Below are 26,556 nucleotides of genomic sequence, written 5' to 3' on the forward strand. Positions count from 1 at the left end.
TTACTAAGGCGGGGGGGGGGGCATTATTTTTCACTCAACTCTCATCTGTGAGCCAAATGCATGTGTGTGTATCTGTGCGAGTATATAAAGTGCAGTAAGGTCTATAATTGGTTTGACATATAATAAGTGCCTCTTTCACTATCGTGTCCTCCGATTTCGAAGGTTCCCACAGCCGTTTGACGCTGGCGTGCATGTGTGTGATGTGTGCAGGAATGGCACCAGACAGCGCTAGCCTGCACTTCTGCTGCAGCGCAGGCACAGGACTCGTGGCTTCCGTAGTCACCTTGCCCAGTGACTTCGCCAAGACAAGGTGAGTAGTCGCCAGAACGTCATTACTACATAGGGCCTTGCTCTCGCTAGTTGAGTTGATTAAGAAATGGTCCAATCCTACATGTCCGAACTTGCCCTGACATTGTTTACACGGGGAGAATACACCAACAGAAACAAACTCGAAATTTTAGCTGCTAAGACACACTGCAAATATTTTTACAAAATGCTGAAAATTGCCAAATTCGTTGCTCGTCAGGCGGCTGGATAAATGTACATCTCTGCTATCGTTGCAGCAGACAGTGCATATCCTTGGTTGTCGTCACTTCGGTAAACAGATAACACAGCATGATGCGATCTTAATTTGTAAAGCAAAATTCAATTTTCGCTGATAGTTCCTCTGTCACAATTGTTCACAGTTACTATTCACTAGAATACGCAACTCGTTTAACATCCATAATAATTAGCAGTTCCCTTTGCGGTATCGCTAAGTGTTGGCCGTGGAGATGAACCTGACTTGATTTTCTTTGTGTTTTCTTCGTATATGCCTGCTAATAGCATTTGGCGTTGTGCAGGTTCCAAAGTCTCACACTAATGTATAATCCAATAATGTTTTCAATCTTGCAAAGATGAAATACGGAGAACGTGGCACAAAGTCGAAATCACCTACTTCTGCTAAAGACCCACGTACGTGTTATTTTTATTAGTTAATTTCTCGGACATTTGTTTGGATGGTGTCGATATTTCTCTAGAAATTGTGCAAACTTTAGAAGAAACAAGAAATAACTGACGATTCTGTGAACTGCGGCTCTAACGATGATTCTTGTGCAGAACAAAAATACAGTACCCTCCCAGAACAACAGCTTTCAGTGAAAAAGAAAGGATTGTAAATTTTTTGGTTAAGCGAAGGAGAAAGAAAACTCAGTGTTAAGCAGTGGGCAAAGCCGGCTTGGTTTCGTAAAATTTGGAAGTGAACTGTATAAATGGAACAAAGATTTATACGAAGTACGAAAAATGAGCCTAAATGAAACCCGCAAAAGTGTGAAAGAAAAACTATTCGAAAGATTTAGAACTGCTCGTGAGAGTCAGTGCGCCATGTCCAAGAGAGATCTACAGATTTCCAGGCTATTTCGATCTGGTCAAACAGATTGAGGAACTTAAACGGAAAAAGAAGTGGCAAAATCTCGAACTAAACTAAATGTGTAAAGATGTCATTAATAGTAATATATATTTTTAGTTATCAGCCTTCTGACCGGTTTGACACGGTCCTCCATAAATTTCTCTCCTGTACCAACCTTTTCATATGGGAGTAGCACTCGTAACGTACGTCCTCAGTTATATGCTGGATGAATTCCATCTCTGTCTTCTTCTACAGTTTTTACCCTCTACAGCTCCCTTTAGTACCATGGAAGTTACTCCCTGACGTCTTTAACATGTCTTCTATCATCTTGCCGCCTCTTCTTGTTAGTGTTTTCCATCGTCCCTCGCCGATTCTGCACAGAACCTCTTCATTCCTTACTTTATCAGTCCTCCTAATTTTCACCATTCTTCTGTAACATCACATCTCAAATGCTTTGATTCTCTTCTATTCCGGTTTTCCCACAATCTGCGTTTTGCTACCATACAACAGAGCTTCAGACGCATCATCATCATCATTTAAGACTGATTATGCCTTTCAGCGTTCAGTCTGGAGCATAGCCCCCCTTATACAGTTCCTCAATGATCCCCTATTCAGTGCTAACATTGGTGCCTCTTCTGGTGTTACACCTATTACTTCAAAATCATTCTTAACCGAATCCAGGTACCCTCTCCTTGGTCTGCCCCGATTCCTCCTAACCTCTACTGCTGAATTCATGCGTCTCTTGGGTAACCTTGCTTCTCCCATGCGTGTCACATGACCCCACCATCTAAGCCTGTTCGCCCTGACTGCTACATCTATAGAGTTCATTCCCAGTTTTTCTTTGATTTCCTCATTGTGGACACCCTCCTGCCATTGTTCCCATCTACTAGTACCTGCAATCATCCTAGCTACTTTCATATCCGTAACCTCAACCTTGTTGATAAGGTAACCTGAATGCACCCAGCTTTCGCTCCCATACAACAAAGTTGGTCGAAAGATTGAACGGTGCACAGATAACTTAGTCTTGGTACTGCCTTCCTTCTTGCAGAAGAGAGTAGATCGTAGCTGAGCGCTCACTGCATTAGCTTTCCTACACCTCGCTTCCAGTTCTTTCACTATGTTGCCATCCTGTGAGAATATGCATCCAAAGTACTTGAAACCGTCCACCTGTTCTAACTTTGTTCCTCCTATTTGGCACTCAATCCGTTTATATTTCTTTCCCACTGACATTACTTTCATTTTGGAGATGCTAATCTTCATACCATAGTCCTTACATTTCTGATCTAGCCCTGAAATATTACTTTGCAAACTTTCAATCGAATCTGCCATCACAACTAAGTCATCTGCATATGCAAGACTGCTTATTTTGTGTTCACATATCTTAATCTCACCCAGCCAGTCTATTGTTTTCAACATATGATCCATAAATAATATGAACAACAGTGGAGACAGGTTGCAGCCTTGTCTTACCCCTGAAACTACTCTGAACCATGAACTCAATTTAGCGTCAACTCTAACTGCTGCCTGACTATCCATGTAAAGACCTTTAATTGCTTGCAAAAGTTTGCCTCCTATTCCATAATCTTGTAGAACAGACAATAACTTCCTCCTAGGAACCTTTTCTAGATCTATAAAGCATAGATACAATTCCCTGTTCCACTCATAACACTTCTCCATTATTTGCCGTAAGCTAAATATCTGGTCCTGACAACCTCTAAGAGACCTAAACCCACACTGATTTTCATCCAATTGGTCCTCAACTAGTACTCGCACTTGCCTTTCAACAATACCTGAGAAGATTTTACCCACAACGCTGATTAAAGAGATACCTCTGTAGTTGCTACAATCTTTTCTGTTTCCATGTTTAAAGATTGGTGTGATTACTGCTTTTGTCCAGTCTGATGGAACCTGTCCCAACTCCCAGGCCATTTCAATTATCCTGTGTAGCCATTTAAGATCTGACATTCCACTGTATTTGATGAGTTCCGACTTAATTTCATCCACCCCAGCCGCTTTATTGCACTGCAATCTATTGACCATTTTTTTCCACTTCCTCAAATGTGATCCTATTTCCATCATCATTCCTATCCCATTCTACCTCGAAATCTGAAACATTACTGATCGCATTTTCACCTACATTGAGCAACTCTTCAAAATATTCCCTCCATCTGCCCAAGGCATCCACAGGATTCACCAGCAGTTTTCCTGACCTGTCCAAAATACTTGTCATTTCCTTCTTACCTCCCTTTCGAAGACTGCTAATTACGCTCCAGAATGGTTTTCCAGCAGCTTGACCCATAGTCTCCAACCTGTTTCCAAAGTCTTCCCACGATTTCTTCTTGGATGCTGCAGTTATCTGTTTGGCTTTGTTTCTTTCTTCAACATAACTTTCTCTGTCTACCTGGGTTCTGGTATGTAGCCATTTTTGATACGCCTTCTTTTTCCTTTTACAGGCTGCCTTGACTGTATCATTCCACCAAGCTGTTTGCTTCATCCTACTTTTACACACTACTGTTCCAAGACATTCTTTAGCCACTTCTAGTACTGTGTCCCTGTACCTTGTCCATTCCTTTTCCAATGACTGTAATTGACTACATTCAACTAACTGGTACCTTTCTGAGATCGCTGTTATGTACTTGTGCCTGATTTCCTTATCCTTAAGTTTCTCCACTCTTATCCTCCTACATATGGACCTGACCTCCTGCACTTTCGGCCTCACAATCCCAATTTCACTGCAGATTAAATAATGATCAGTGTCATCAAAGAATCCCCTGAATACACGTGTGTCCCTCACAGCCTTCCTGAATTCCTGATCTGTTATTATATAGTCAATGACAGATCTGGTTCCCCTGCCTTCCCAAGTATACCGGAGAATGTTCTTATGTTTAAAAAAGGAGATTGTGATTACTAAGCCCATACTGGACCAGAAATCCAAGAGTTGTTTCCCGTTCCTGTTGGCCTCCATATCCTCTCCAAATTTACCCATAACCTTTTCATACCCTTCTGTTCGATTTCCAATCCTGGCGTTAAAATCACCCATGAGCAGAACACTGTCCTTGTCCTTTACTCTAACAACTACATCACTGAGTGCCTCATAAAAACCATCCATCTTATCTTGATCTGTCCCTTCACAATGCGAATATACTGACACAATCCTAATTTTCTTGCTAGACACTGTCAAATCTATCCACATCAGTCGTTCGTTTACATACCTTATTGCAACTACGCTGGGTTCCATTTCTTTCCTGATGTAAAGCCCCACACCCCATTGTGCTATTCCTGCTTTGACTCCTGACAGGTAGACCTTGTTTTCTCCCACTTCCTCTTCTTTCTCACCCCTTACCCGAATGTCACTAACAGCTAAAACGTCCAGCCCCATCTTACTTGCAGCCTCTGTCAGCTCTGCCTTCTTCCCAGAGTAGCCCCCATTGATATTAATAGTTCCCCATCTCACTACCATTTGTTTGCCAAGTCGTATCTTAGGAGTCCCTGGTTTGTCAGTTAGAGGTGGGACTCCGTCACCTCCAAAGGTCCGAGGCATTTTGCTCTGATTGTTGCCAGCATCATATTTAAGGTACCAGGGAAGCAGGTTGCTAGCCTTACTTGCCCCGAGTCCCATTGGGTTTTACCCCTAACGGCTGAGGGACTAACCGGTGGATTTGGTAGCCTTTGCCGTATGAGCACAAAGGTGACCACGACTCAGAATATGTCCGAGATGCCCAGCCTTATTCCAAAGTAACTGGTATCCCGACTGTCGGGACCACTTACTTGGCCACTCATACGTTGCCCGTGGTTTATGAACTAGGACATGACTACAGGAACCCACACCATTTGCTTCAGACGCAAATTCTCAGAAATTTCTTTCTCATATTAAGGCGTATGTTTGATATTAGTAGACTTCTCTTGGCCAGAAATGACCCTTTTGCCAGTGCTAGTCTCCTGCCTTCCTCTGTCCAACGTAGCGTACTTTGCTGCCTGTGAACAGTGTTCCTTAACTTCGCTTTCTTCGTTATCCCCAATTCTGATGTTAAGTTTCTCGCTATTCTCATTTCTTCTACTTCTCATTACTTCCGTCTTTCTTCGATTTATTCTCAATCCATATTCTGTACTCATTAGACTGTTTTATCAAACACATCTTGTCATAATTCTTTTTCACTTTGACTGAGGACAATAATGTCATCAGTGAATCTTATCATTGATATCCTTTCATCCTGTATTTTGAACCTATTCTTGAACCTTTCTCTTATTTCCGTCGTTGCTTCTTCGATGTATAGACCGAATAATAGGGGCGAGAGAATACATTCCTGTCTCACACCATTTTAATCCAATTACGTCGTTCTTCGTTCCAGTCTTATTGTTCCCTCTTGGTTGTTGTACATATTGTATATTACCCGTCTTTCCCTATAGTTTATCTCCACTTTTGTCAGTATTTCAAATACCTTGTTCCATTTTATATTGTCGAACGCTTTTTCCAAGTTGACAAATCCTATGAACATGTCTTGATTTTTCCTCAGTCTGGCTTCCATTATCAACCGCAACGTAAGAACTCCTCTTACCGTTCCTAAAGCCAAATTGATCATCTAATATATCGATTTTCGTTTCCATTCTTCTGTATGTTATTTTTGTCAGCAACTTGGATGCATGAGCTGTTAAGCTGATAGTTCTCCCACTTGTTGGCTCTTGCAATCTTCGGAATTGTGTGGATGATGTTTTTACAAAAGTCTGATGGTATATTTCCCATTTCATACATTCTACATACCAACATGAAGAGTCGTACTGTTGTCACTTCCCCCAATGATTTTAGGAATTCCAGTGGAATGTTATCAATCCCTTCTGTTTTGCCGGCCGCGGTGGCCGTGCGGTTCTGGCGCTGCAGTCCGGAACCGCGGGACTGCTACGGTCGCAGGTTCGAATCCTGCCTCGGGCATGGGTGTGTGTGATGTCCTTAGGTTAGTTAGGTTTAAGTAGTTCTAAGTTCTAGGGGACTTGTGACCTAAGATGTTGAGTCCCATAGTGCTCAGAGCCATTTGAACCTTCTGTCTTATTGAAACTTAAGTCTCTCAAATTTCTATTAAATTTTGACTAATACTGGATCCCCTATCTTTATCTTTTAAGAGACAGTCTTCACTCCTTCCGATCTGATCATGTAAGCGGAGAAAAGTTGAGGAATGATTTCAAAGAGATAGTATCGACAGCAGTTGAGAAATATATACCACGTAAATTAATAAATGATGGTACTGATCCCCCATGGTACACAAAACGGGTCAGATCGCTGTTGAAGAAGCAGCGAAAAAAGCATGCCAAATTTAAAAGAACGCAAAATCTGCAAGACTGGCAAAATTTTAAAGAAGCGCGTACTTCAATGCGAGATGCTTTCAATAATTTCCACAACGAAATTCTGTCTCGAAATCAGACAGAGAACCCAAAGAGATTTTGGTCATACATAAAGTTCACCAGTGTCAAGACGCAATCAATATTTTCACTGCGCGATAACAACGGTGAAGTCACTGATGACAGTGCCACTAAAGCAGAGTTATTAAACACTGTTTTCCGAAACTACTTCACCAAAGAAGATGAAGTAAATATTCCTGAATTCCAATCAAGAACAACGCCAAGATAAGAAACACAGAAGTAGATATCCTCGGTGTAACAAAGCAGCTTATATCACTTAATAAAGGCGAGGCCTCCTAGCCATATAGTATACCAATCATGTTCCTTTCAGAGTATGCTGATACAATAGCTCCATATTTAGCAATTATATACAACCGCTCGCTCACAGAAAGATCCGTACCTAAAGACTGGAAAATTGCTCAAGTCACACCAATACCAAAAAATGGAAGTAGGGGTAATCCGCTGAATTATAGGCCCATATCACTAACGTCGATTTACAGTAGGGTTTTGCAACATACATTGTATTCGAACATTATGAAGTACCTCGAAGACAACCATTTATTGACATATAGTCAGCACGGATTCAGAAAATATCGTTCTTGTGAAACACAACTAGCTCTTTATACTCATGAAGTAATGAGTGCTATCGACAGGGGATGTAAATTGTTCCCATATTTTTAGATTTCCAGAAGGCTTCCGACACCGTTCCTCACAAACGTCTTCTAGCCAAACTGCGTGCCCATGGAATATCGCCTCAGTTGTGCGACTTGACTCGTGATTTCTTGTCAGAAAGGTCACAGTTCGTAGTAACAGACGGAAAGTCATCGAATAAAAGTGAAGTAATATCCGGCGATCCCGAAGGAAGTGTTATAGGCCCTTTATTGTTCCTGATCTATATTAACGACATAGGAGACAATCTGACTAGCCGTCTTAGATTGTTTGCAGATGATGCTGTCATTTACCGTCTTGTAAAGTTATCAGATGACCAAAACGAATTGCAAAATGATTTAGATAAGATATCTGTATGGTGCGAAAAGTAGCAATAGACCCTGAATAATGTATGGAGTGAAAAGTGGCAATTGACCCTGAATAAAGAAAAGTGTGGAGCTATTCACATGAGTACTAAAAGAAATTCACTAAATTTCGATTACGCGATAAGTCACACAAATCTGAAGGCTGTAAAGTCAACTAAATACTCTGGGATTACAATTACAAATAACCTAAATTGGAACGATCGCATAGCTAATGTTGTGGGTAGAGCAAACCAAAGACTGCGATTCATCGCCAAAACACTTAGACGGTGCAACAGGTCTACTATAGAAACTGCTTACACCACGCTTGTTCGCCCTATTCTGGAGTATTGCTGTGCGGTGTGGAATCCGCATCACGTGGGACTGACGGATGACATCGAAAAAGTTCAAAGAAGGGAAGCTCGTTTTGTGTTATCGCGAAATAGGGGAGATAGTGCCACAGACATGATACGTCAATTGTAGTGGCAGTCATTAGAACAAAGACATTTTTTGTTGCGACGGGATCTTCTCGTGAAATTTCAATCACCAGTTTTCTCCTCTGATTGCGAAAACATTCTGTTGGCACCCACCTACATAGGGAGAAATGATCATCACGATGAAATAAGAGAAATCAGGTCCCGCACAGAAAAATTTAAGTGCTCGTTTTTCCCGCGCGTCGTTATACTATGGAACGGTAGAGAGACAGCTTGAACCCTGTGTCAGGCACTTTATTGTGAATTGCAGAGTAATCACGTAGATGTAGATGTCATCCCTGTCGACTCCTGTTTCTTCTTCTATCACGGTCATCAGACCAATCCTCCCCACCATAGGGGTCTTTACTGTACTCTTTCCACCTGTTTTCTCTCTCCTCTGCATTTAACAATGGAATTCCCATGGCACTATTAATGTTTGCACCCTTGCTTCTATGCTGTATCAGTCCTTCTGACAATAATTTCTTTTTCGGTTTCTTCATATTTTTCATATAGTCATTTCGCCTTAGCTTCCCTGCATCTCCTATTTATTTCATTCCAAGTGAGTGGTATCTCTGTATTTCTCAATGTCCCTGAACATTTTTGTAATTCCTTCTTTCGTCGATCAGATGAAGTACTTCTCCTGTTGCCCATGGTTTCTTCGCAGTTACTTTCCCCGTGAACCCAAATTTTCCTTTCCATCTTCTGTGATTGCCCTTTTTAAAGACGCCCACTCCCCTTCAACTGAACTGCTTACTGAGCTATTCATTATCACAGTACTTAACGCTTCAGAGAACTCCAAGTGTATGTCTGCGTTCCTTAGAATTTCCGTATCCCACTGCTTTGCCCATTGTTTCCTCCTGACTGGTCTCTTAAACCTCAACCTACCCTTAGTCATTACTAAATTGTAATCTGAGTCTATATCTGCTTCTTGGTACGCCTTACAATCTAATATCTGATTCCCGTGCTTTACAAACGCCAACTCATCCTCCTGTGATTCTTGAACAGAGTATTCACTATTACAAGCTGAAATGTATTGCAGAACTCGATCTTTCTCCTCTCTCGTTCCTAGTACCAAGCCTATATTCTCCCATAACTCCTTCCTCTACAACCGCATTTCAGTTCCCAACGACGATTAGGTTTTCATCCCCTTTACGAACTGAAATACCCGTTCAATGTGCTCATACGAGGTCTGCTCGAAAATTTGCAGAACATTCGCAATTTAGAGCCAGTGGTGTGTTGGAGCAATATGTGCTTGGCATCGCTGCACACGCCTGTGTATGATGTGTAACTGCTGGAAGTTTAATTGTTGTATGTCTCTTAGTTATTGTTCGGTGCTGTATTGAGTTGAACGTGTCGCACAGTTTGCGAGTTTCGAGATGGCAGAGTTAAAGGAGCAATGCTTCTGCATTAAATGTTGCGTGAAACTCAAGAAAACCTTTACAGAGACACACAAAATTATGCAGAAAGCCTACGGTGATGATTTCTTAAACCGTACTCTGTGTTACGAATGGTTCACACGGCTTAAAAACCAGTTGTGTGGCCAAGGAGACGGCAGCATGAATAATAGAACCATCTGCAACGATGGACTGTTCTACATAACGTGGATAGATGCAGCACAGGATAGAGCAATCTCGAATCCGTTAGTGCCTCCGACCCGTGACCTTAGACGTCCTTCATTGCCGGATGCCTTGGCGTTGGTTGCTGCGAACGAGAAGGGGCGATGTGGTGGACATGTTACGAGATCAATGTCATGGTTAACTCTCTCTTGAGCGTTGCAGGTCTCTAATTGGCTTGCCCTCGGCGGGTCGCCAGCAGTACAACACAACAATAGAATTGCAGACGCTTTCTGTACACAGTTACTCGCCCCAATTTTCGACAGTGTCACACACTTACGTCACTCGCGACTATATTTAGTAGATCGCCTTAATTGTAGTGCTAACTTGTTCCGGTTATCTTTGTCACTGAAACTTCCTGAAAAATTGAGACTATGTACAGGACGGGAACCCGATCCTGGGGCCTTTGCCTTTTCGCACTCAAGCGCCACACTGACTGAGCTGTCAAAGTAAGACTCAACGACCCACCATCACAGCGTCACCCATGACCTCCTCTCTTCTGCATTCCAAAGTTCAGAGTTCTCCTGCATACGTTGTGAGACCAAAATACAAGGTGTACAACTTTGCTTCCGCCGTTTGCCGATATGTGGCGACAACGGTAAGTAGCGGTCGAAAGAAACAGATCGCAGACGTCAGGCAGTTAGCTTGGACCTCGGTCAACATAACCTCGTTCGAACATTAGTCGATTTGTGTCTGCATCATAAAGTTGTTTTTGATTGAAAATGTCAGTTTACGAGCCTAATTCTCTTCAGTTGCGGGAGGTGTTACTGTTTTGTTTCAGTATGAAGAAAACAGCGGCTGAGGCTCATCGAATGCTCTCAGATACGTATGGTAAGGACACTGTTAGTGAAAGAACGTGTCGTGAATGCTTTCAACGCTTCAAGAACGGTGATTTTAACGTCTTAGACCGGCATAGTGGCGAAAGAGAGAATGTTTTCGAAGATGCAAAATTGGAGACATTGCTGAGTGAAGACTCGCGTCAAACTCAAGAAGGATTGGCACGATTAGAGGGAGTGACTCAGCAAGCCATTTCAAAACGTCTCAAGGCTATGGGCATGATTCAGAAAGAAGGAACTTGGGTCCCGTGTGAGCTGAAACCAAGAGACGTTGAACGCCGTTTGTGTGTTCGTGAACATTTGCTTAAGAGCCAAAAACGGGAGGGATTTCTGCATCGCATTGTGACCGGGGACGAAAAATGGGTTCTTTACGATAACCCCAAAAATCATGAGGATATTTCGGCCATGCTTCAACGTCGACGGCCAAACCGAATATTCACGGCTCCAAGATCATGCTCTACATTTGGTGGGACCAGCTCGGCGTCGTGTACTATGAGGTGTTAAAACCAAGTGAAACAATCACAGGTACTCGTTATCGAACGCAATTAACGCGTTTGAGCAGAGCATTAAAAGACAAATACAGCGAGAGGCACGATAAAGTGATTTTGCAGCACGACAACGCTCGACCCCACGTTGCAAAAGAGGTCCAAACGTACTTGGAAACGTTAAAATGTGAAGTCCTACTGCCGTATTCTCCAGACATTGCTCCCCCTGACTATCACCTGTTTAGATCAATGGCGCATGGTCTGGCTGACCAACACTTCCGATCGCATGAAGTCACAAATTGCATCGATTCGTGGATGGCTTCAAAAGATGAACAATTTTTTCGACGCGGGATTCGTACACTGCCCAAAAGATGGGAGAAAGTAGTGGCCAGCGGTGGAAAATACCTCGAATGATACATGTGTAACCAATTTGTTTCATTAAAGCCTCAAATGTTGGGGAAGAAACGGCAGAAGAAAGTTGTACACCTTGTAGCACCGCTGTAAGGAAGGATATTGCAGAGAAATGGCTTAGCAACAGCCTAGTGGATTGTTTCCAGATTGAATTTTCATTCTGCAGCGGCATTTGCGCTGATTTGAAATTGTCTGGAAGGCAGGAAAAGAGGTACCGGCGATTCGCTAGTCGCGCTTGCTGAGCCCCTCTGCTTTATGGGCAGAGTGTAGTGTTGAAGCGAATGTGGAACACACATATTTTTGCAAGAAAACGTTTACCATTTGGACTAGGATGAGAACAAAGTCTCCGCCGTTACAAGAACAGCAATAAAGATAACGCACGTGGACCACGTTTTGCGGCCAGAGTGGAATTCTTTCCCTGAAGAGAAACACAACACATTTGCCTGGCTTATCGGTCATTGGACGTTATTTCTCGCCACGCTCAAGGACCCTGATATGCGGGAATTTGTAGATTTTTTGTCATTCAATTTTATAATATCATCTGGGGGTCAGATGTGGACCAACAGCCCACAATTATCAGCGTGTGGCCCTGGAGACCTGGTTAAGAAGTTAAAATAACGTTGAAGAGTTCGCAATCAAGCTAGCAACACGAACACCTGATGTGAGCAATTGGGAACAACCGTGAAAAATTAAAAAGAAAATAGATTGAGATGCAGAATGTTTTGAGACAACATACAGAGTCTGATCAGAAGTATGCGGACACCTATATGTAATGGGGAGTTAACCAGTAGGTGCCAAGAGGCGGAACAGCCAATAGAGAACGAGGTGGGGTGTACTGTTTCGTCAATAGACTAGTAACGGCGTAATGGGTCGGTCAGGGAGCTCAGTGACATCGAACGTGGACTACTCATTGAATATCACCTGGGTAACAAATCCCTTTTAAAGGTATCCAAGTAGACTATTGCAGATGTGATTGTGAAGTAGAAACCGCTAACCAAGACGAGACGGCCCTCGTGCACTGTGGGACAGGGACTGTCGATCACTGCAGAAGGTGGTTGTAAGAGGTCGCATGAAATAAGAGAAAGGAATCACTTGTGGGTTACAGTATGCTACTAGCAGTTCAGCTAGCATAATGACTATACGTAGGGATTTTAAAAAAATGTATGAGGTTCATTCAAATGAAAGCTGGTCAGTGCGTCTACCTTTGCCTAACACGTAAGGTGGCACCTCGTAACTGCGGATATGCTGGTGCCATCTGTTGGTAGAGAGACTGACGCGGGCGCGCCGTTTGATGTTGCATAGCGCCAGTGTGGTCACACAAGTTAGTAAGCAGCAACAACGAGATGATTCGATTTTTGGCGACGGAGGGAGTTGGAGGCCGTTAAATGTATTGATGGATGAAGGCTTTGTACGGTGTGTACAGTCTGAGTCGTTCAAATTTTGTGGAATGGCGCAAACGATTCCTTGAGGGGCGCGAGTCACTGGAAGACGATGCTCGTCCTGGATAGGTTCATCGTGTCATGACACTGGAAATGGTTGCGGAAGTGAATGCTTTAGTCTCGGACAACCGCCGAATCACAGTGGACGACATCCACCGGATACTGGGTATTAGCGTGGGCAATGCCTACACCATAATGCAACAACACTTGAACCTTCGAAAAATCTGTGCGCATTGGGTTCCCCACTAACTGATCGCCGAATAGCGCAATACTCGAATGGTGCTGTCTCTGAATCATCTGCAACGTTATCATGAGGAAGGATACGGCTTTTTGTCGCGTATTGTCACAGGTGACGACACATGGTGTCACCATTTTGAACCGGAAAGCAAGCGTCAGAGCAAGCAGTGGAAACATGCGACTTCATCACCTCCAAAGAAATCAAAGGCCTTGCACACCAGTTGTGGTAGGGTCATGATGTCCTTTTTTGACCACAAGGGCCCGCTGATTGTCGAGTTCCTGGAACGGGGAGCCACCACAAATGCCCAGCGTTATCAAGCCACTTTACAGAACCTTAGACGAGCCATTAAGTCGAAATGCCGAGGCATGTTGTCCAATGGTGTTATAGTCCTGCATGATAATGCCCGCCCACACACGGCCAATGCGGTGAAGATGGCATTGCAGCAGTTTCGGTGGGAAACGCTGGAACATCCACCGTACAGTCCCGACCTTTCACCGTGTGTCTTTCATGTGTTTGGACCTCTAAACCAAGCTATTCGCGGACATCGATTCGCAACGGCCGACTGGTTCCAGGCGTGGATCCGACAGCAGCCTACCAGCTTCAAGGTTGGAATCGACCGGCAAATGTTCAAAAATGTTCAAATGTGTGTGAAATCTTATGAGACTTAACTGCTAAGGTCATCAGTCCCTAAGCGTACACACTACTTAACCTAAATTATCCTAAGGACAAACACACACACCCATGCCCGAGGGAGGACTCGAACCTCCGCCGGGACCAGCCGAGCTAGTGTCGCAATGGGATAAATGTGCCAACAGTTTGGCAGCTATTTTTGAGTATGTGTGCTGTGTATAACTACATTTTTATCGTTACCGTTACTTTACACTAGTGACCGGCTTTCATTTGAATGGCCCTTATATTACAGTCATCGAACAGCTCCTCATAAGCCACACTCTTCTGAGGTCAGTGCTAAGCGACAGTTGAGGTAATGTAGAGGGAGGCGCGACTGGAATGAGGATGATTTGAAGTGATGAATCACGCTATATACTGTGGCAATCCAATGGAAAGGTTTCAGTGAATGTTACCTGCCATCGTGTGTAGTGTCGACAGTAGAAGTAGAGAGGAGGTGGTGATGTGCTACGGGAGTGTTTTCATAGTGAGGTTGTGGGTTTCTTTGTTGCGCTTAAGAAAATGCTAAATGCGGAAGGTTATGCACACATTTTACGGCATTGTGTACTGCGCACAGGAGAGATTGTTATCAACATATCAATGCACCCTGTCATAAAGCAGCATGTGTGATGCAATAACCTTGTGGACAATAACATTCATGAAGTGTTCTGGGCTGCCCAGAGTTCCAGCCTGAACTCAATGGAACACCTTTGGGATGAGTCAATAAAATTCTTCTGCGTTTGAGGCCGCATTGTCATCTGTAAAAATCCGACGTTTCAGCGACTGTTGCAAGGCGCCTTCCTGAGGGTGTGTTGCTAACTGCTGAACGAGCTTTTTTTGTTTTCCTTTGTTGTTATTTTGCACCTGCACATACAAACAGGTAGGCTGGCAGCAGCATTCTACGCCGCTCTTCAGCCTTAGAGGAGACAATGATAAAAGACAGAAAGAATACTCAGAAATGACAGAATGGTGGGTAAAAAACAGTAGACATAAAAGACAAAACATGGAGCCGTTCACGCTCGACGAGAAATCACACCACAAGCTGTTGACACGATGCACAAATATCGATGACACATGGGAACGATGGAGCGTGACGGTGATCACTGAACACAAAACACGACGGCACACACACGAGACACTGATGGCGACGATCTCCGGCGCGCGAATGTCCACGTAACGTGTGCGAGTCCAGGGACCTGCCAAGAGGGGAAGAAGGGTGAAGGGGAGAGAGAGGGGAGAGCAAAGATGCCAATGGCAGAGGAGGGGGGAGGAGGAGTAGAGTGCTACAGAAGAATGCTGAAGATTAGATGGGTGGATCACATAACTAATGAGGAGGTATTGAATAGAATTGGGGAGAAGAGGAGTTTGTGGCACAACTTGACTAGAAGAAGGGATCGGTTGGTAAGACATGTTCTGAGGCATCAAGGGATCACCAATTTAGTATTGGAGGGCAGCGTGGACGGTAAAAATCGTAGAGGGAGACCAAGAGATGAATACACTAAACAGATTCAGTAGGTACTGGGAGATGAAGAAGCTTGCACAGGATAGGGTAGCATGGAGAGCTGCATCAAACCAGTCTCAGGACTGAAGACCACAACAACAACAACAACAACAACAACAACATGAACTGTGGTTAGACAATAGAAATATACACGTCTTACAGTAGTCCGAGAACATGAGTGCTACTGAATTTATTGCTGACAAAGTGAAATGTTTCACCAAAAACGTTGCGTTTTCCTGCATATAGGCAATGGCAGATCAAAACGAGTTAGTCTAAGGAAAAGCATTTTGCAAGAAAATATACTGTTGCAACTTACATCTATCATTTTAATGGATCAAACAGTAAAAATTATGAAGCCAGATACCTTCGTTTTGCAAATTTTTAATAGTACAGAGGAAAAATTTGTAAGGAGAAAGCTAGATGTTTTTGTGGATCAACATATTTTGCTGAAAAACGTAAAAATAAAACAATAGCAATCAATAACGAATTCACTCAGATTCCTGAAAGGAACCAGCCTTCTTTAAATATTTAGAAAGTGTTGTTGGAGATGTAACTCTACAATGCAAAGCCGAGTGCAGAAGTCTTAACATTCATTTCACGAACTGAACAAAAAAGGCTGCCTGACATCAAATATCAGGAAATGTGAAATTAGCTGTGCTGAACGCTTACTTTGCCCAAGTTCTTATGTATTCGGTCAGAAATGGGACTCAGCAGAACTAAGAACAGAAGATCGGCAATCATAAAATCAGGAAGGAAACAATGAGCAAGAAGCTGACCAAATTCCCATAGTTGGTGCCGTAGACAGTAGTAACCTTCGACAGTGCAGACAAGGACTGACAACTAAGAGCATTAGGACAACAAAAAATATCTCCGCGAGTAAACGGCTTGCTCATCGTGCAAAATCCTCTGTTGCAGTTGCCTATCTAACGGCTTCCAGGAGCAACAAAAACTACATTTTCAATATTTCACATTATTATTGGCAGATCTTCATCCATTGTTTGAGAATAAGACCACTTAGCGACTACCAACGAACTTCACACAATTTCAAGCCTTTACAAAACTTTTTCTCGCTAACACCCTACACAAAATGACGAACGGAAAAAAGTTTCTCGCTTACTCCATTATCACCGACCATGCAGTAAAATTTAAACATCAGGCATGACGTTTTAATTTATTACTTCTTCACTATTAGCTATTCACAACACATTTTACAGACGGTATTCATGTATACCGCTGAACGTACATGCAAAATTATATTATTGTACGACACCTATCAGCAGATAAGACGTCATAAACGTTGAAGTGCATGAAAAACTGGCTTTTGCTTAAAGTGGATCGCAAATTAACTAGACTATATTCATTTGTTGTTGTTGTTGTGGTCTTCAGTCCTGAGACTGGTTTGATGCAGCTCTCCATGCTACCCTATCCTGTGCTAGCTTCTTCATCTCCCAGTACTTACTGCAACCCACATCCTTCTGAATCTGCTTAGTATAGTCATCTCTAGGTCTCCCTCTACGATTTTTACCCTCCACGCTGCCCTCCAATGCTAAATTTGTGATCCCTTGATGCCTCAGAACATGTCCTACTAACCAGTCCCTTCTTTTTGTCAAGTTGTGCCACATACTCCTCCCCAATTCTATTCAATACTTCATCATTAGTTACGTGATCTACCCATCTAATCTTCAGCATTCTTCTGTAGCACCACATTTCGAAAGCTTCTATTCTCTTCTTGTCCAAACTATTTATCGTCCACGTTTCACTTCCATACATGCCTACACTCCATACAAATACTTTCAAAAACGACTTCCTGACACGTAACTCTATACTCGATGTTAACAAATTTCTCTTCTTCAGAAACGCTTTCCTTGCCATTGCCAGTCGACATTTTATACCCTCTCTACTTCGACCATCATCAGTTATTTTGCTCCCCAAATAGCAAAACTCCTTTACTACTTTAAGCGTCTCATTTCCTAATGTAATTCCCTCAGCATCACCCGACTTAATTCGACTACATTCCATTATCCTCGTTTTGCTTTTGTTGATGTTCATCTTATATCCTCCTTTCAAGACACTGTCCATTCCGTTCAACTGCTCTTCAAAGTCCTTTGCTGTCTCTGATAGAATTACAATGTCATCGGCGAACCTCAAAGTTTTTATTTCTTCTCCATGGATTTTAATACCTACTCCGAACTTTTCTTTTGTTTCCTTTATTGCTTGCTCAATATACAGATTGAATAACATCGGGGAGAGGCTACAACCCTGTCTCACTCCCTTCCCAACCACTGCTTCTCTTTCATGCCCCTCCACTCTTATAACTGCTATCTGGTTTCTGTACAAATTGTAAATAGCCTTTCGCTCCCTGTATTTTACCCCTGCCACCTTTAGAATTTGAAAGAGAGTATTCCAGTCAACATTGTCAAAAGCTTGCTCTAAGTCTACAAATGCTAGAAACGTAGGTTTGCCTTTCCTTAATCTTTCTTCTAAGATGAGTCGTAAGGTCAGTATTGCCTCATGTGTTCCAATATTTCTACGGAATCTAAACTGATCTTCCCCGAGGTCGGCTTCTACCAGTTTTTCCATTCGTCTGTAAAGAATTCGCGTTAGTATTTTGCAGCTGTGACTTATTAAACTGATAGTCCGGTAATTTTCACATCTAGTCCTTCATAAATAGAGAACTTAGCCACTGCCAACAAACTTTAAGCATAATTTCAAACCTTTTCTACACTTTTCGTCTACCTTCGTAATTTCAAATAATTAACACGTGAACTCATTTGTAATCAGACTTTTGAAGCTGTTTTTATACATGGGGGTTCTATTCATCAAAGAATCGGGGGTTTACTAACCCCTACAAAAATGGTGCAAATGGCTCTCAGCACTATGGGTCTTAACATCTGTGGTCATCAGTCCCCTAGAAATTAGAACTACTTAAACCTAACTAACCTAAGGACATCACACACATCCATGCCCGAGGCAGGATTCGAACCTGCGACCGTAGCGGTCACGCGGTTCCAGATTGAAGCGCCTAGAACCGCTCGGCCACACTGGCCGGTTACCCATACATGAATCTATATCTTAATTTGCCGGATACTTGGCATAAGATGCATTGGCATGTCAAAGTTAACACCAGTGTTTACACCATGTTTCCCCAATAGCATCCGTTCCACATTACAATTCACACAGTAAGCAAAGGCGCCGCTGAACTGACACGCGGGGAAAGTCATTAGAGAACACGTTTTATTTAGTGGCGCTATAGGTCGTTTGTGTATTCATGGTGTCGTCAATCGCAAATATAAATATGTAATTTTAATAAAAATGCGGTACTTCTATAAAACTGTAAATCTTTTGGTAGCAAATAACGGCTAAAATACTTTCTACAATGATGTGGTAACTGTTGTACACTTATATGTAAGTCCAGTGTGCTAGTCGGCCGGGGTGGCCTAGCGGTTCTAGGCGCTACAGTCCGGAACCGCTCCACCGCTACGGTCGCAGGTTCGAATCCTGCCTCGGACATGGATGTGTGTCTACATCTAAATCTATATGATTACTCTGCAATTCACATTTAAGTGCTTGACAGAGGGTTCATCGAACCACAATCATACTATCTCTCTACCATTCCACTCCCGAACAGCGCGCGGGAAAAACGAACACCTAAACCTTTCTGTTCGAGCTCTGATTTCTCTTATTTTATTTTGATGATCATTCCTACGTTATGTGATGGCCTTAGGTTAGTTAGGTTTAAGTAGTTCTAAGTTCTAGGGGACTGATGACCTTAGGAGTTAAGCCCCACAGTGCTCAGAGCCATTGGAACCATTTTTGAACCAGTGTGCTAACCACTGCGCCACCTCGCTCGGTATGGAGGTTGTTCGGAGCAAAAGCAGCCGGTGGTTATGTGGCGGTGGCAAAGGCAGCGAGCAGATGCAGAGAGACCGACTAATCCGCGCCCCGGACAGGTATCACTATACAAAAGTAAAAATGGTCGTGTTTATACGGCGAAAAAGAACGAACGGGTTTCCGACTGTGTGTTTCGGTACGTTTTAAGTGCCACACAAAAACAATTGTGCTGGCTATTAAAATTATAACATCAAATAAAAGGCAAATTGGTATACTTCAAAATGCAGTTAATTGTTGTTTCAGCGCATCCACACAAAGCAAGTAGCGGTAAGGCCATCTACATATTATTTATAAAGAGAGATTAAGCAGCTGCTTTCTCAGTCATAACTTGCAAAGGAATCTACAGCGTTCCAAAGTAATCAGTGTATTCTTTCAAGAGGGTGATTATTGTATTGCCCGTTTAACTTCTGAGTAAAGCGTAGTGTGGGAACGAGTAGAATATTCCGACGAGAACCGAAAACCGATTAGACGGCAAATTTGTAACTAACTATGCCTTCAATTTTCATAATTATATTTGATAGCCACAAATGAAACTGATTATCTGAGGGGGCTCGTCGACGTCGACTTGGTTAACTGTAGTAGCTTGCACGTAGCGCATCGTCCCGGCGGTCCGCTGGCGCACAGCCGAACAATGCGGGAGCTGGTTCCGTGCCAGCCCGCCTTATCTCGGTTCTTTCTTGGCTCAGCCGACACGCGTATTCTCGGATTAATAAGAATGCCACGAGAGCCAGGCTCGACGGAGGTGACTCAGTCTTCGTCCCTAACTTGCTCATGTCTCCTAGACCGAGCGAGGTGGCCCAAGATTTAGGTTCCCTGTGATTTCCCTAAATGGCTCCAGAAAAATTCTAGGATGGTTCTCTTGCAAGGGCACGGCGGATTTCCAACTCCATCCTTTCGTAATTCAAGCTTGTGCTCCATCTATAACGACTGCGCTGTCTTCGGGACGTTAAACTCTAACCTTCCTTCCTGTCTCCTACTACACAAAGAAAAAAAAAAATGGAACTGGGTTGTGTGTTGTGTTGTCATCAGTCCGAAGACTGTTTGATCCAGGTGTCCGCATTACGTTAAGCAAGAATTTTCATATTTGCGTAACTGCTGCACTCTGCATCCATGTGCACTTACTTACTGTATTCAGGCCTTGGTTTCCTTCTTCAATTTTTACCCCTCCTCCCCACATCATTCACACCCACCCACCCTCCCACCTACACACACACACACACACACACACACACACACATATATATATATATATATATATATATATATATATATATATATATATATATATATATATATATATAAGAATAGTAAATTTGATTATATCATCAAATTTACTATTCTTTATGCGTAAGGATCCCATCACTCATTTTAGTAAAATTGTGCCACAAGCTAATTTTTCTCCTGTCCGATTCAGCACCTCTGCAGTAATAAGTACGGACTATAACTGTAAATATGTGTAATGCACAAAATCATGGAGGAGGGGCTTACTGAGGGTGTTAATGATTAATCTAGCTTTTAGCAGAGTGACTGTTCGCTTTCAACGGAACAGCAGTGTTCTGCGGGATGCTCTTTGGGAAACCCTAGTTTAGATAGCTAATGAAAAGAGGTGAAGTTTTACCGGCCACTAGCTGCTATTTATAGTCGATTTCGACAATATATGTCCATTGTGCGAAAAGTACCAGTTGTGTCTAAAAAATAAAGTGTGAGGTCAACCACATGAGTATGAAAAGGAATCCATTAAATTTCTGTTACACTGTAAGTCACGCACATCTAAAGGTTGTCAATTCAAGTAAATAGCTAGGGAGCACAATCAAGTGCAACTTAAATTGGAACGATCACATATATAACGTTGTGGGGAAGGCGAACCAGAGAGTGCGTTTAATTGGCAGAAGACGTAGAAGATACAAGCTGCCTACACTGTACTTACTCATCCTCTTCTGAAGTACTGCTCCGCCATATGGGGTTCTTGCAATATAGGTTGACGGAGGACATCCAAAAAGTTCAAAGGATAGCTCGTTTTGTATTAACGTGAAATAGGGAAGAGTGTCGCGGATGTATGTGAGTTGAGGTACAGAAATTTCTATTACCAACTTTTTCCTCCGAATGGGGAGGAATGATAATCGTAACAAGAGAAATCAGAGCTCACGCAGGAAGACTTAAGCGTTCGTTTTCTCCGCGTGTTAGTCGAGATTGGAACGGTAGAGGAATAGGCTGAAGTTGGTTCGATGAACCCTCTGCCAAGCACTTAAGTGTGAATTGCAGACTAGTCATGTAAATGCAGATGTACACGACATCTAGCGCTGGACACACCCCTTCCTTCACGCCGGTTTGCTTATCTCTGCCGACATTCGCGACTCTGTAGGTAGTCGGAAATTTTTAGACAGTATAGTTGTGTGGAGATAACAGTGATTAATTTACTTATAGTCAATTATTCAAATGACAGTCACATTCGCATTATTTATTTGACCGCCAACTGGTTTCAACCCGCCATGGGGTCATCCTCAGGGCAATTTACACCATTTGCTCGCTCGCTGGATTCGTCACCCTGCCTCTGCACGGTTGGTAATTACCCGTGCACAGGCAGGGTGACGAATCCAGCGAGCGACCAAATGGTGTAAATTGCCCTGAAAATACCCCATCGCTGGTTGAAACCGGTTGGCGGCAAAATAAATAATGCGAATGTGACTGTTATTTTGAATAATTGATTATAGGTATCGGAGGCTGTTAATCACATTAACAAATGCTTGCAGTGCCGCGCGGAAAGTCAGTGTGTCCATAAATTACCTTTACAACGTTAGATTCTAATAACTTCAAAATTATACTAAATAATAACTACCGGTTTTCGGCAAGAGACAAGGCTCTAGGAACTCTACATGGCGCCTTCAAATGTATTGCAAATGCATGTCTTCAAGCCTTGTACGTCCGTCACCTCGGGTCGGTGCACCTGATCCTTTATAACTCCGCGTAGGAAGAGAACGACCAGAGTAAAGTCAGGTGATCGTGGAGGCCAGCAAATCGGACATCTCGTCCTATTCACCTTTCTGGAAACTTTTCACCCAGAAATTAACTGACATTTAGGAACCAAAGAGGTCTTCACCATCCTGCTACAATGAGACAGACTTCAGGTGCCCAAAGTATAGCACTGTAAATTCTTGTAACATGTCCAAGTAAACATCACTGTTGATTTAGACTCACTGAGAAAGATTGTACCAAAGAGGCAATTATGCATAATTCCGCACTACTCATTGAGCTTAGAACTGTCACTTTCCATACTACATGTAACACGAGGACTCTCTTATCCCAAAACGAAACATTTGACAGTTGGTTTGCAGGTAACATGAAAAGATGAATCATCGGAGAAATAAATCTTTTGAAAAACTCATGCCTGCATCTTTCGTCAGATCTGCGCTACTTGGATTAAAAAAAAAAAAAAAAAGAAAGGAAACCTTTGATTTCTTATGTCGTATGTTGAAAACCAGTTCTTAATATCTAGTACAGCTTTAAACTTATAAAATTCTAAAGCTGTAAAGATAACTAATGTATAGCTTTAGTGTAAATACATTTATTCTAATCCACATGATAGGTAACAGTTACGAAAATTGATCTATTCACCTGATCTCCTGTCCAATCACATTAATGTGACCATCACCTATGTTCAACTTGAAACGTACAATTATCACCCACAGACGGCAGCACTAGCAGTCGAAGGTATATAAAGCTTTTCGGGGGGGGGGGGGGGGGGGGGAGACGAGGAAAACAGTGCAGTTGTTGTAATACGGAAACGCAGCGGTTTATCTGACGTCCAAGGGTAGAAGCATTTCCGAAACGGCTAAGTTTGTAAGCTATTCACCTGCCGCCGTGGTTTAAGTATAACGTGCGTGGCAAAATGACGCTATCCAAGATCGGCAGAAATGTGTACGAGCGACTAGAAGTGCAACAGTTGAGCAACTGATCACCCAAAAGAACCAATGGGGCTACCAACAGTGTCTCTTCAATTATCGTTCAGCGAATGTTGCTGTGTACGTTCCCCCACAATAGGTGCCTGACCCATACACCAGCACTGACTGCTGCTCATCGTTGACTAAGACTGGAATTTGCACGCCACTACGTAACTGGACTTCCACTGACTGGCGAAAAGTGGCCTTTTCAGATGAATCACGTTTAATGCTCCATCGGACAGATGGCCATTGGGGTTTACGGCGTAAAACGTCAGAACGAAAATACCTGCAACAATCGTCGGAGGATCCCGGCCGGAGGAGGGAGCGTTGTGGTCTGGGGAGTATGTTCGCGGCTTTCCCTGGGTGAGCTCGTCTTTCTGGAAGGGAAAATGGATCAATACAAGTATGCCTTTATCCTTGGGGACCATGTCCATCCCTACATGCAGTAGGGCGCGCTGGCATCTACCAGCAGGACAGTGGAACATGTCAGCGTACGTGCGTTGTTCGAAAAGCACCAGAATGAGTTTACCGTACTTCCCCGGCTACCAAACTCTCCGGATTAGAACCCAGTCGAGAATCTGTGAGCCCATCTCGACCGGACTGTTCGCGTCATGAATTCTTAGCCGAGAAGCTAGCGCAGATGGTCACGCCACTGTCGGTCCACATCCCTGTCGGTAGCTTCCAGAGCCTCAGTGCCTGTCTTCCTGTACGTCTCGCAGCAACCCGCGCTGCAAACGATTATTCAGGCTTTTGACAAGTGGTCACATTAGTGTCACTGAACAGTGTATTAATGGTCAAGACTGTATTTAAAGCTGCTATTGCAATATTTCAGTCCAATTAACTAGTTACCTTTGAAATATCTATTTGGGCAAGAACTAACCAACGCGCTAGCCACAGCCATTGCAGGACTAATTTGCTTATCAAGGGGGAATTGTTGAATGGACATAGTGTTATTGCGATGCTACGCACTAAAAAAATATGAACGATTACAGTGCAGTTTAGCTGGATCAGTGCCATATCCATCTACGACACATCATTTGCAGAGCGTTAGCAGACTTCCTAGCAGCCGGGCTCGCTAAGACGTCGACTTGTGTTTGCTACAAATGATTTCTCAGATAATAAGACTTCGAGATAGGAAATGCGTAACAACAAATCTAACTTCACAAAAGTTCTACTGACAACACTTCGCATGATCAGAATTAACTCTTTTTGTTGACAGATGACGTGTATGCAGGATTGATTTTCACTCTCCTACCGGAGTGTGCACTGATTTTAAACTTTCTGTTGGGAGATTAAAACTGTGAGCTAGTCCGGAACTTGAACCGATAACCTTTCCCTTTCCGGTGCAAGTGCTCTACCGTCTGAGTCATCCAGGCATTATCCACGACCCGCTCTCCCACTAATCAGACTCCACAGAAATTCTCCCACACTCTTTGTGGGGCTAGCACTCCTGGAAGAAAGGTATCAGGTTCCAGATTAGAATCCCAGGCGGCACACACTTTTAATCTGACAGGATTCTTAATGATAGATATTGTTCTTTACCATTGTCATGCTACTACTACTGATATTATTATTATTATTATTATTATTATTATTATTGTTATTCTGTGGCTTGCAATAACCCTTTTGTACAGTTTTCTGTCTGCTGCGAGTCTGTCCAGCTTGTTGGTACTGTTGGGTCTTCTTGTTCCTTGATTAGCTAATGCGCATCTGCCCAGCTGTTTTTCCCTACGTTGTAGCTCCCACTGATGTTCTTCAGCATTCGGTCAGGTCTTTGTAGCTGTTCAGTTAATGTATATCGCCTTCCTCTATTCGTCTCGATATCCCTTCCGTTAGGTACTACGTATTTTACATCTACGTTGTACTATGCAAAGCACTATGAAGTGTGTGGCAGAGAGTATTTTTTATTGTATCGTATATTCAAGTTTCTTCCCCGTTCCACTCACAACTGTAGCGTAGAAAGGATGACTGTACGTCTCAGCGCAACTTCGTGGTCTCTGCGGAACTGATACGTAGATGCCTGAAGAATACCCGAAATTCGTGCTCTAAAAGTCGGCTCTTTTGAATTTTGTAAGCAGATTTTCTCGAGGTGTACGGAATCTAACTTTGGCTGTTTGCCAGTTAATGTTTTGCAACATTTTTGTTACACTCTCGTCAGTCAACGTCCTCTCAGTGACGAGGTCTGTAGAGACTGATTGGGGATGTATCAAGAAAGAAATTGGCAGTGCCCGATTGAAGGAATCATGCAGGCATTCGCTTAAGCTGTTTGCGGAAACCACGAAACAATGTATTTATGGACGGGTATTTAAATTACCGTCTACGGAATGTGAGCCTAATATCATACTGCTGCTCCATCTTGCTCGGTCATTCGCACTGCCCTTATTTGAATACACTCAGCGTTCTCCACTCTTGAGTAGCTTTCAAGTATGTGCCGCAAAAATGAGAAATAGCTTTCAGCGTCTGATCCATACTTTCTTATTTAAAATAGTTTGATTTGATGCATTTTATCATCTCCAAGGTTCGTAAAAGTAGTTCTTGAACACACACGAACTACACTGAACACATTTCCGGTGTATTCAATGTTATTTCCTTTTGCTACAGGATTCAGTGTTCAGACCACACGAGGTGCCACACGGAGTCGGCTGTGAAATTGCTCCGTACAATGACAAAGTCGCAGGCCATCCGCGCTATATATAGTGGTCTGCCGCCGTACGCTGAGAAGATCCTGCTACAGTCGGCGCTGGCTGCGGTTTTCTACGACCACCTGGCGGCCGTGTACCGCTGGCTGTCAGGCACGCGCGCACCATCTGGCGGCGGCGTAGACACGTAGAACCCCGTTCCTGGCGCCACCAGTCAACAGCTGGTGCCTAGTTTCTCCTTGCACCGCACAGTGCTAACGCACGTCGTTGTACATCGACTCATAATCGTGTGGTGTTTCAATAATCGTGGACGACAAAACATGTTTGTCACAAGCAAAACGATCGTGAACTTTACACATTTATAAGCCGTGGCCATCGACCAAGAACTACAATTTTCAATGTCAGGCGCTTCTTGTCTTGTACGGTTATAAACAAGGATATCGATTTAAACAATTTAAAGAATATTCATGAAGCTCTATTCGCCTTGTGCTTTATGGAAAGAGAAGTATATATTAGAGGTAGTGCACTGGAAGATAGAACTAAGTAAACGTCGATTTGACATGACCATTATTTATCTTGGAAGGAACGTTGGGCTTGTTAGTGAAGAGAGCACCCTGACTTTCGACTTGAAAACTATT

General features: G+C 43.1%; 1 protein-coding gene across 1 annotated transcript in view; it reads left to right on the forward strand.

Moving 5' to 3' along the window:
* Positions 1–26,109, forward strand: part of LOC126154527 (mitochondrial 2-oxoglutarate/malate carrier protein-like) — a 113,884-nt gene extending 87,775 nt beyond the window's left edge. Inside the window, exons 5-6 of the mRNA XM_049916150.1 lie at positions 211–310; positions 25,881–26,109. Of these exons, the coding sequence (XP_049772107.1) occupies positions 211–310; positions 25,881–26,109 (329 nt within the window). The remainder of the gene's footprint in view (positions 1–210; positions 311–25,880) is intronic.
* The last annotated feature ends 447 nt before the right edge of the window (positions 26,110–26,556 follow it).

Source organism: Schistocerca cancellata, chromosome 2, assembly GCF_023864275.1.
Source record: "Schistocerca cancellata isolate TAMUIC-IGC-003103 chromosome 2, iqSchCanc2.1, whole genome shotgun sequence".
NCBI lineage: Eukaryota > Metazoa > Arthropoda > Insecta > Orthoptera > Acrididae > Schistocerca > Schistocerca cancellata.